The 11,579-nt window shown below is 44.1% G+C and overlaps 1 protein-coding gene across 3 annotated transcripts in view; it reads right to left on the bottom strand.

Moving 5' to 3' along the window:
* Positions 1-4,995: 4,995 nt before the first annotated feature.
* Positions 4,996-11,579, bottom strand: part of LOC123042128 (transcription factor bHLH68) — an 11,566-nt gene continuing 4,982 nt past the window's right edge. For 2 of the 3 annotated variants that reach the window (XM_044464658.1, XM_044464650.1), the window contains exons 6-9: positions 11,466-11,519; positions 5,979-6,029; positions 5,799-5,864; positions 4,996-5,495 (exon numbers count right to left, since the gene is read on the bottom strand). In XM_044464658.1, the coding sequence (XP_044320593.1) occupies positions 5,349-5,495; positions 5,799-5,864; positions 5,979-6,029; positions 11,466-11,519 (318 nt within the window). In that variant the 3' untranslated portion in view covers positions 4,996-5,348. Of the gene's footprint in view, positions 5,496-5,798; positions 5,899-5,978; positions 6,030-11,465; positions 11,520-11,579 lie in introns of all 3 variants that reach the window. The other variant, XR_006418713.1, reaches the window with a different exon arrangement.

Genomic DNA, 11,579 nt, shown 5'->3' with positions numbered 1-11,579 from the left:
CAAGGTCAAGCCCAGGTTAGCTCCCTCCTTTGGATCTTCAAGCTCTGCTCCTTCTGCGGATGATGGCATCCCCCCTCCAACACCGATATCAACTCTGCAACAAATTGGCATCAACAGGTGCGCCATTCCAGAAGTTGAGCTCACTGCTGAAGCTCTTCTCTCCCTGCCGGATGTTTCTGCTCCAACAACTTCAGGTACTCCTGCCGTTCAAGATCAGGAGGAGGGCACCTCTGCTCCTCTCCAGTAACTCTGCTTCCGTGCCATGCCCTCTTTACGCTGCTGGAATGTTCTCTCATGGAATATCAGAGGCTTAAACTCTGAGAAGAAACGTTTATCTCTTAAAAATGCAATCCTCTCAAGTGGCTGCGCCGTAGTTTGTCTTCAGGAGACCAAGTTGCCTGATGTTACTCCTGCTTTTGTTAAAACTTGTTGTCCTCGTCAGTTTGATCAATTTGCTTTTGTTCCTTCGCGTGGTGCCTCGGGTGGGATTCTCACCATATGGAAAAGCTCTGTTTTCTCCGGCACAGTAGTTTCAAACGACACGCATGCGCTAGTTACCTCTTTCGTCAGTACGCAAACCTCTCAAACCTGGACACTAGTGAATGTTTATGGTCCATGCGCTGGCGAAGATCGCGATACTTTTACTAATTGGCTCTATGATGTGAACATTCCTAATGGTCAGGACTGGCTACTCCTTGGTGATTTTAACTATATGCGTGCACCTGAAAATCGTAACAAGCCTGGGGGAAACATGCAGGACATGCTCACCTTTAACGACATCATACATAAACAGTAACTTATTGAGCTGCCAGTACATGGCCGTGCTTACACCTGGAGTAATATGCAAAATGATCCCCTCCTCGAGCAAATTGACTGGTTTTTTACTTCGCTTAACTGGACCACGGTTTACCCTAAAACCTTGGTGAAACCCCTTGGTAAACCGGTTTCTGATCATATCACTTGTGTTGTCAATATTGAGACCAAGATTCCCCGCAGTAAGATTTTCCGTTTTGAGTCCTACTGGATCCTTCACCCAGGATTTATGGATGTTGTGCGAAATGTTTGGGAAAGGCCTGTTAAGTCAGAGAATGCTGCCACTAAACTTTGCCGCAAGTTCAAAGCCCTGAGACATGCATTGAAACACTGGAGTAAGAACATCTCCCGCCTCTCTATTGCTATTTCTAACTGCAGTTGTGTACTGGCTGACCTTGACGAGCTTGAAAACAAACGCACACTCACTATACCAGAGGCTAATTTTAGAACAATTCTAAAAACTCACTTGATCAGGCTCCTCCAGTACCAAAAGCTTTATTGGAAAAAATGCTGCACTATTAGGTGGATCAAATTTGGCGATGAAAACACTAAGTTCTTTCAAGCCATTGCAACAGAAAGATACAGACAGAATAACATTGCGAGCTTACGTGACGACAGTGGTGCTATAATTGAAGATCATACTAGTAAAGAGGCCCTCTTGTTCCTCACTTACAAAAATTGTCTGGGCTCCACTTCAGCCTCTGAGATGAAATTCTCTCTGCCAGACCTCATCAGAAGATCTGATAATCTTGATGCTCTGACTGAGCCGTTCACACAAAAAGAAATTGACCAAGTTGTTAATGACATGCCTCCAGATCGTGCACCTGGCCCTGACGGTTTCAGTGATGCTTTTCTCAAAGCTTGTTGGCCTATCATCAAGCACAATTTTTATGACCTTTGCGCTCAATTTTATGATGGCACCCTGGACATTAACAGCATCCATGATGGGCTCATCACGTTAATCCCTAAAGTCAACTCCCCGGAAACAGTAAATGATTACAGATCGATCACGCTTTTAAACTGTTGCCTCAAGCTGATTACAAAACTTCTAGCAGATCGGCTACAATCAAGGATTTTGGACTTAGTTCATCGCAATCAATATGGCTTCATTAAGGGGAGGACTATCCAGGATTGCCTTGCCTGGGCTTACTAGTATCTACACCAATGTCAAAGCTCGGGCAGACAGATCATTTTGCTCAAACTTGACTTTGCAAAGGCCTTTGACACAATTGCCCATGACCCGATGATCCAGATTATGCATCATATGGGCTTCAATGACAAATGGATTTCTTGGATCCAATGCTTATTCTCCTCTGGGCACTCTTCTGTCCTTCTCAATGGGGTGCCAGGCCGCCAATTCCAATGCCGCTGTGGTGTCCGACAGGGGGACCCTTTGTCCCCCCTCATTTTTGTGCTCGCTGCGGATTTATTACAGTCTGCCATAAATGACACTTTCAGACAAGGTAAAATAGAGCTCCCCTTTCCTTGTGTTGGACAAACTGACTACCCCGTTATTCAATACGCCGACGACACGTTGATAGTCCTACCTGCATGCATCCGTCAAGCTTCTTTGGTCAAGGAGATCCTATCGGATTACGCCACCTCTATTGGTTTGAAAATCAATTTTCACAAGTCCACTTTGATTCCGATCAACCTCGACCCCTCCTCTGCGGATGTTCTTGCAAGGGTTTTTGGCTATAGTGTTGGCACGCTGCCTTTCACCTATCTTGGCCTGCCTCTAGGTACCACTCGGCCTACAGTCCAAGACCTCATGCCTCTTGTTTGCCGATTGGAAAGGCGTCTAACGTCAACCTTTGCTATGATGACTTACGGTGGCAGATTATCCTGGTTGAATGCTTCAGTCACGTCTCTTCTTATATTTGCCATGTGTACACTCAAATTTTCGCCCAAGCTTCTTGAAATCCTAAACAAAATCAGAAGACGCTGTCTCTGGACTAAGAAAACCGAGCAAGGTGACAAATGCTCTTCTCTTGGGGCTTGGAACATGGTCTGTCGTCCCAAAGATAAAGGTGGGCTAGGAGTGATCGATCTCAAAATACATAATGAAGCCCTGCTCCTAAAATTCCTCCATAAATTCTACAATAAAATGGATGTGCCCTGGGTTCACCTGTTATGGGACAATCTCTACGTCGACAAAATACCTCATGGAGTGGACCAGACCGGCTCTTTCTGGTGGCGCGATATTCTAAAACTGACACCAACCTTCAGGGGCATCTCTCGTGTTCAGCTGGTAGATGGAAGGACCACCTTGCTTTGGAAAGATCTTTGGGTGCGTGATGTGCTGCATGACTCCCACCCACGTGCCTTCTCTTTTGCGCTGCATGAAGATATCTCGGTTGCCGACTTCTGGGCCTCCAATGATCTGCATGAAACCTTTCAACTCCCTGTGTCTCCAACCGCGCTGGACGAAATCCGAGACATGCAACTAACGTTGACCAAGATTTGCCCTTCCACGTCAAATACTGATGTTTGGCACTACGTGTGGGGCGCGGCTGAGTTTCGACCTAAGGATTACTATTCTTTCTTCTTTAGAGATGCTCATGCCGATCCCATGTTCAAGCACTTGTGGAAATCAAAATGTACAATGAAGTTGAAGGTGTTTGGATGGCTGCTTTTCGTGGACAGGCTCAACACACGCAATATGTTGAAACGGAGGCACTACAGCATTGGTGACGATTTTAATTGCCTTCTTTGCGGGCTGCCAATTGAAGAAACAGTGGACCACATGATCTTCACTTGTGATTTTAGCAAGATCTGCTAGACCAAGCTTAGCATTCATTGGCCCACTTTTGATAACCGTCTCACTGCCATCAGATTAAACAGAGACTCGTGGCCTGACCCATTCTTCATGGAAGTTTTTCTCACTGCTGCGTGGAGCATATGGAAGGAGAGTAATAACAAGCACTTCCGAGGAGTTGACCCTACCATTGGGTCCTGGTTGTCACGCTTCAAAAACGACCTGGGTCAGCTACAATATAGAATCAAGGAGGCCCATAGAGGCTCATTTGTAAACCTTTGTAACACGCTAGGTTGATCCTTGTTGGCTCTTTTCTCTCTTGGTTCCCCCCGTGGAGGACTGGTAGTTTGCCTCTCCCCTAAGCCATGGGGAGTGGTGATGGTTGGTTGGTTGTGTTTGGCGTTGTATATGTCTATGTAAACACCCCATTTATATAGATATATATAAATCACAGTGGGAGTGCTCTCCCACTGTCAATTCTTTCAAAAAAAGCCATCAAGGATCAAGATGGCAATGGGGCCCCGAAACCCGCGTCCCCGCGGGTTTTTTCCCTATTAGGGGACGGGGATGAGCGTATTTTCATCCCCGTGGGGCTGTTGTTGGGCATATTATACAACCCGACATATTTTGTGGGATTGCACCCGTTTCGGTAGTCCCCGAACCCGAAACCCGGCAAAATACATTTTTTTACCAAGCACTGATCCGGTGCGGCCCAAACCAAAGCTATCGAGCCTGAGCGACCGAGCCCCCACCCCCCAACGTCAAAGGCCAAACCAAGAATTCTATTTTAAAACTTGTGTAATTGCACATCTTGTTGAACCATGTGTGGCTTATCATCTTTCTTGCTGAAATCTGATCATTTTTGTTGCTGAAATGTGGTATCATACTGTTGAAATACACTCTATATAGCTGTTGAACCATCTACTATTGTTTTTTGTTGAAATTTGCTCAAGTTATGATGCTGAAATGTGCTTGTTTTGCTGCTGAAATGTTATTCTTTGTCGCCACTATGTTTATTTAAATATTTTGATTTTATTGTGGGTTCCCCGAAACCCGATGGGTTTAGGGGATGGGCAGAAAACTAACCCCGCGCATGGTGATGGGGATAGGGACGAGTTTACGATTTCTCGTGGGGATGAGTTTGGGAAGGCAAAACCCAATGGGTTTCGTCCCCGTTGCCATCTTGAATCAAGGATGAGACTTCCTCCTAGGCTAAGGCCAACGGCAAGGGTACATGTTAAATTCTGGATAATTTTGTAGCTGTGTTCGTGCTGTCTTGTGCTCATGTGACGTCTCCTATGACCGGCTTGTGTACGTAGGACGTTGCATTTCTGTATCTCATTCTTTCTTCTATCAATGCAACGATATGCCTAGACGTACTCGTGAAAAAAAATCAGCTAGTAAGTGCATGACACATACGGACAGAAAAATAATAATTAAAGTTCACTATATAACTTGCTAGATTTACATATACAACAAACCCATAAATTTTGCAAGGACTGAAGGAGGACGACCAGCTAGAGAAGAAATAGACCGGCCATGCACAGCTTCCTTCATGAAAAGCCTCTTCGCAGAGAACAATGCAGATACAGAAGGCTTAATCGCTTTCACCCCCATGATATGATTACACTACACTCGCATAGCATAGCATCAAGAGCAATCAGCCTTAGTAGAGTGACTGCTCATGATGGTATGTACGTACTTACGCGCGCTGTTACGTACTCCTGCACCACCCCATGCACAACACATATACTTGCTGCAAGACCAGTCGTCTCTTCTACTGGAGGATCATCCCGCCAAGCGGCGCCGGGGCCCAGTAGTCAGCAGCGTTGTCTCCGCCAAAGTGGGACGTGCACGAGACTGGGACGAGGCACAAGCCCCGGCTCCTCAGGTCCTTCTTGCTCGCCTCTTCATTCACAGCACCCTGTATATACACACATGGTATTTCATACATGCCACAGTTAAGGTAGCAAACTGATGCAGCAAGATTGTACTTTGCACAATGTAAATAAAAGAGAAAATTTTGTTTGTTTTGCCAACAAGTACGTACTTAATTGCAACTCAAAAAAAAACACGTACGCACTTGATGCTACACGCCACAGAAATAAACTAACATCGAGTGCTAGCTAGGAAGGATATTATTTTTTGCCAAAATGCATATGTATGTAGATATACATGATTGAAAATGACTTTGAAGGTAAGCAAAGTGTGTTCATGATATACATACCTGCTGCTCTGGTTGGCCTGGAGCCTGCTGCTGTACTCCTCCAGTGTTGTTATTATGGTTTAGCAACTGCCCAAAATTTGTTGTTATTATGGTTTAGCAACTGCCCAAAATTGAAAAGGAGCTTACGCAGAGTTGTAAAGGCAGAGAGATTCTCATGTGGATGTAAAGATATCTACTTACCTGTCCGGGGTACTCTGGGAAGAGGCCAGGGTTGCTTTCTCCAGTTGGTCCCTGTTAATGAAAAGAAGAAAGTACTTTGTCACATGTCAACGTTGCACGTACAAGCGTGCGAAAAGGGCAGGGAGGAATAATTCCTCAGACTAGGTAAATATGATTGAACCCATGATCAGTTGCACCCACTGGCCCAATGTTGTCGCAGATCATGGCCACGATTAACTAAACAATAACTGTCATATTAACTTTTTATGTGTCTCTTCCCCGCAAAAAAAAAAGTCTCTCCACAAGTGTAAGTACTTTGTGTCGACTTTCAGTGTTGCCCCATTTGTTCAGTCATGTAACTACGTGGTAATCCCCTGCTGTGCTATGTTAAATGGTCCCCTTAGTTATTTCAGTGAGTAATATGTACATCTTAATTTCTGAGTGCATACTTTACTGTCCCAGTCAATTCGTAACTTCATCCTGTGGGGTAAATTAAAATTGTATTTCAGAAAAAAAAACTCAGCAAAGAAATTTGTTACTGTATATGACATGCGTCCTTTCTTTAGTACCTACTATGTGAATACTCCCTCTGTATCATAATATAAGAGCGTTTTTTATATAATTATTTTTCTTATTAATTATGTGGAAAAAGATTCTCAACTTTTTTTTTTAGAAAAGGAGGATGACCCCCGGCCTCTGCATCTGGGCGATGCATACGACCACTTTATTAATTATCATCACAAGACCTTATAAAATCATACAACAGTAAGACTAAAGCCATTGTCTAAGCGACAAAATGTCGCTGCACCTATCCAGTTGATGAAGGGGCGCAAATAGCCTGGGCCTAATACCAAACAGACATCGCAACCAATCCTAACATCTAAGACCTGAGACGCCAACCTAGCCACTTGCCGGGTCTGGGGCACACACTGGTCTGGCGTGCTCTCAGAGGCCGCCGTGGCCAACTGCCACCGCTCCATCTTCAGAATTGTACTGATGCATCAACCTTGCTCGATCTAGCTATCGTCGACGCCACCACGACATCTCCTCCCTGCGTGCAAACAGCTGAGCACGTCGCGGTCGCCACTGATACACCTCAGCGCCATGCTGCCAAGTACCACCAGCCAACACAACTTGAAGCCTTGAAAAATCTATCGTGCGTTGCACCTGCCGATCAGGCATGACAAAGCGTAGCACCTTTCGGTCAGGCATGACTTAACATCTCCATTGAAGCTCCGTGCAAGACGAAGCCGCTCCACCTCCTGCCTCTGACTTCCAGCGCTGCTCCACAAACGATGCTCCCAAGAGAGAAACGACACCGCAGTGCAGCCATCGTCCGATCTGTAACACCAGATCCTAGGGTTTCCCCCAGAGCAGCACGAGTGGGTCGACTGTAGTTACACGACGATGCCTTCATCAAGGTAACGGTGTAGAATGCCGCCATCGCCTGCCGTCGGCTCGGTTTTCACCAGCAACCATGTCTCCCCAACTCATAGCTGGGACTAGATGATGGATCTCGAGATCCGATCACCAGGCTTCTGGCCGGCCACTGGCTACACCGGCCAGAACAGATCTGCCACGGGTGTCGCCAAGTAGTCCACCAGGCCCTCGATGCCGCCGCCAATCTAAAGCCAGATGACATGCCGCCGAAGACCGCATCGCGCCGTCGCAGCAGCCGCCCGTGGCCCGAGGCAGGGCCGACCGCCCCGCCGTCGCTTCTAGATCGGCCGCACCTCCATGCATGTTGGGGCCCCGCCACCCATGAGATGCGGGAGGAAGGAAGATCCCCCGCCACCGCCGTAGGCCTCCGGACGCAAGCCGGCGGCGTCCTTCGGCGGCGGCGGGAGGAGGGGAAGAAGATGGGCTAGACCCCGGCGGCGGCTAGGGTTGGGGAGCCACCCGAGTCGCCTGAGTGGGGGCGACGTGGGGGCCCGTCACAATTTGCTAGAGCTTCTGGCCGGCCACAGCCAACGAAGAAGATGACCACCACCATGGCTACACCGGCTAGAACAGATCTGCCGCGGGTGCCGCCAAGCAGTCCACCAGGCCCTCGATGCCGCCGCTGATCTAAAGCCATATGACAATGCCGCCGAAGACTGCATCGTACCGCCACCCGATCCAGGCCAGCCGCCGCAGCATCCGCCCGTGGCCCGAGGCAGGGCCGACCGCCGCCGCCGTCGAAGCCAACGCCGTCGCTTCTAGATCGGTCGCACCTCCACGCATGTTGGGGCCCCGCCACCCCTGAGACGCGGGGGGAGGAAGAGCCCCCGCCACCGCCAGCGTCCTCCCGCGACGGCGGGAGGAGGGGAGGAAGATGGGCTAGACCCCGACGGCGGCTAGGGTTGGGGAGCCACCCGAGTCGCCCGAGCGCGGGGCTACGCGGGGGCCGTCACAATTTGCTAGAGTGGTTAAAGTCAACTTTTATAACAAAAATCAGCAATGATGGCTATTGTGCTTGTTGAAAGAAAGATATATCGGGCCACAAGTGTACTTTCCTCCCATTGTTATAAGTTTTGCTTTCATGCTTAGATATTCAGAAAATAATTCAAACGAGGAGACTCCTGGTGGACACGTTAACAGTGGGTGGCGACCCGATAAAAATGAACGACCTGTTCATTGTTTTATGCTTCTCTTATACCAGATGCCACTGCTCGTCGCTTGTTAATTTAAAGGGAATAAACGTGATTATAATAAAGCCCCAAAGTGATATGTCAATACATGTTTTCAACTAAAAGTTAATTACTATACACGTGGCATTAATTTGGCATGTAAACTATAACAGAGGTCCTTCAATTAGTGTTTAATGAGTAGCCGCACATGACATATTTGAGAAAACAAATATACGTGTCTCTTTCTGCATTTTTATACGTAAAAACTTTATACTGCTTGAACGAGAAGGTTCAACGATTTATTTCGTGAAACTTGTACTAAGCTATATTAGAATAATTAATAAGATATATATAGAATGATACAAATGTGTAATATGTTTGTTTAAGAGGTACACTTCACTGTTGGTGTCCATCGTTCAATGTAAAAGGCTTATTCTACACCCTCTAGTAACAATATATATGATCTAGTAAAATAGTGTACAAAATGTAGTAATTATGATTTTTTTTACTATCAAGTCGCCAATTAGTACATCGTATAAAATACAATATTTTGTATACTACTACCTCTGTACCAGTGACGTAAAAGTCTTATAAAAGTTCACGGAGGGACTATGTTATAATATTTTGTGCACTTTTTAGTTGGATGTAGAATAAGTTCTTCTACACTCACGCTTACGCCTCCTTTGGTTCATATGATAAGAATGTTACAGGAATAGGAAAACCATAGGAAGTGAGATGATATGTATCTCACTTCCTATAGAGAAAGAGATGTCATTTGATGCATAGGATAGAAATTTTTCCATTGAATCTTAGCTAATGTTTTTTTCCTTCAAAAATGTGAAGGATTGATTCCTATCCTACATAGGAATAGGAATCCATTCCTACAAACCAAAGGACTTCAAAGGAAATTTTCCTATGTAAATTCTATCCTATAGAAATCCTATGAGATTCCTACAAACCAAAGGAGGCCTTAATTTAGCATACTACACAGATGACTTTTTATACTTCTTTGTCCTTTTTAATACATTTCATTAATGATCAATAGATACCCCCAAAATGAGTTTCATGAAAAATAACATCTGAGACCACATATTTAATTTATTTGCAGGGAAACTATATTTTTGTACAAAAAAGATATACCACATAAACTACAGATGTCAACTTTATGTTTCCGTGAAACTTGTATTGAGTTATATTAAAAAAATTAAATAAGATATATTGAAGTAATTAATAATTAATAAGCTTGTTTAAGGGGTATATTTGAATGTGGGAGTAAATACTCACACGACTACACACACACACACACACACACACACACACACACACACATGGTGGCCCTATTCTAAGCATGGGTGTAAAATAGTTATTCTACACCCCTAGTAACATTATATAAAAAATGTAGTAAAATAATATAAAATATGTGATAATTCCATAATAGGGTTTTTATTAGATAGTAGCTCATTTAGTGCAATTTTTATTCCTTTTTGAGGTATAATAAGTTATTGTATACATATACATATATATTAATTTATTTGGTATACTACATATAACGAATGTAATGGTATTTATTTTGTATAATACACCATATGACAGTGTAATTCATCACAAGTTTTACTGGTATTTATTGGTTATTCTAGACGTGGATAAATTTTTCTGTAACCTTGGCCACGACAAACATGAGCATCCACATATATGAATTTATGAAGTTTCCTATATTATTAACTATGTATAGACATATTAAGTTTTATAGATTGAAAACAAAATTAAGAAGGTGATGTGTGCTTGAAGCTCATTACACCATTAATGTATGTAAGAACCTTATATGAGTTTGCTAAATTATTAAGATAAAGTTATGTAAACTAAGTCTCCTTCCATAATAAGGTTATTCCAAGTTTTCACCTTTCGTTACATGCGGTACGAAATTCTGACATTAATTGTACAGAAAGACATGTATCTACCATAACTCGGAATAAAGCTTAAGGAGTCTTGAATCAGGGTGCTGCAACTATGTAATGCATGCAATTATATTTCCAAACGATAACTGCTATATATAGAGTTGTATACGCAAGCATAGGTATTTCTTTTTTTCCATGGTAACTTGATAAGCATAGGTAGTTTGGCTAGTACAATTGCAATAAACAGGTCACAAGGTTTACTATGACATAATTTTTACGGCACTCACCCTAAGTAATTTATAATTCATAAACCTGTATCTTTTGCACATGCGAAAACATGCTCGAGAAACTGAATACTCTTTAACAAAAGTTGAAATTCCATTTATTTTGCTTAAATCCCTGGGGAGTGGCTCAACCCTGAAGTCTTTTGTCCAGAATAGCCTATTTGGATCCTTCGTTTGAGTTTGATCTGTTTTTCATTTCGTCGTCTAAAATATATCACAAACATACATTTACATGCGTGTAATTTATTAATTGCAGTCCTGTATTGTTTCAAAGAACCTGATTCCCTTACTTTGCACCTACAAAGCGCTTAAAGTTGCTTTCCACAAAGGTTATCAAAAGGGTTGGTATCCTACTCACACTTATCTTTGGTGAAAGTTTTCCCACAAAGGCAAGACAAAAGCAACAATAACCTACGTACATTTGTGGCATATTTCATTTTATGACACCTCACACGCACATAAGCATCTCATCACATACAAGTAAGGGCAACTCCAACGTGGATCACCAAATCATCTCTAAATGTCCAGACCGTACGGTCCGAACACTTTTTGCCATTAAACGGGAGTCCCCAAATATCTGCCGACAATGAGGTCCGTGAACATTTAATGACGTAGGTTTTGCTAAATCGCGTTGAAGTTGCCCTATGAACTTTCTGCTTCGTGAAAGAGAGGGGCAGCGAGATCTACAGAGGGAGGGAGATAGAGAGGGGTAGAACTTACATTTTGAATGGATGACCCGTTGCTGCCGTGGCCCATGTATGGGTAGCTTAGAGCCTGCCAGAAGAACAATCACTGGTCATGCACGAGAGAGAGAGAGAGAGAGCATAAAATCCT

Source organism: Triticum aestivum, chromosome 1A, assembly GCF_018294505.1.
Source record: "Triticum aestivum cultivar Chinese Spring chromosome 1A, IWGSC CS RefSeq v2.1, whole genome shotgun sequence".
Classification (NCBI taxonomy): Eukaryota; Viridiplantae; Streptophyta; class Magnoliopsida; order Poales; family Poaceae; genus Triticum; species Triticum aestivum.
Note: the sequence above shows the minus strand (reverse complement) of the source record. Positions and strands in the feature narration are given on the sequence as shown.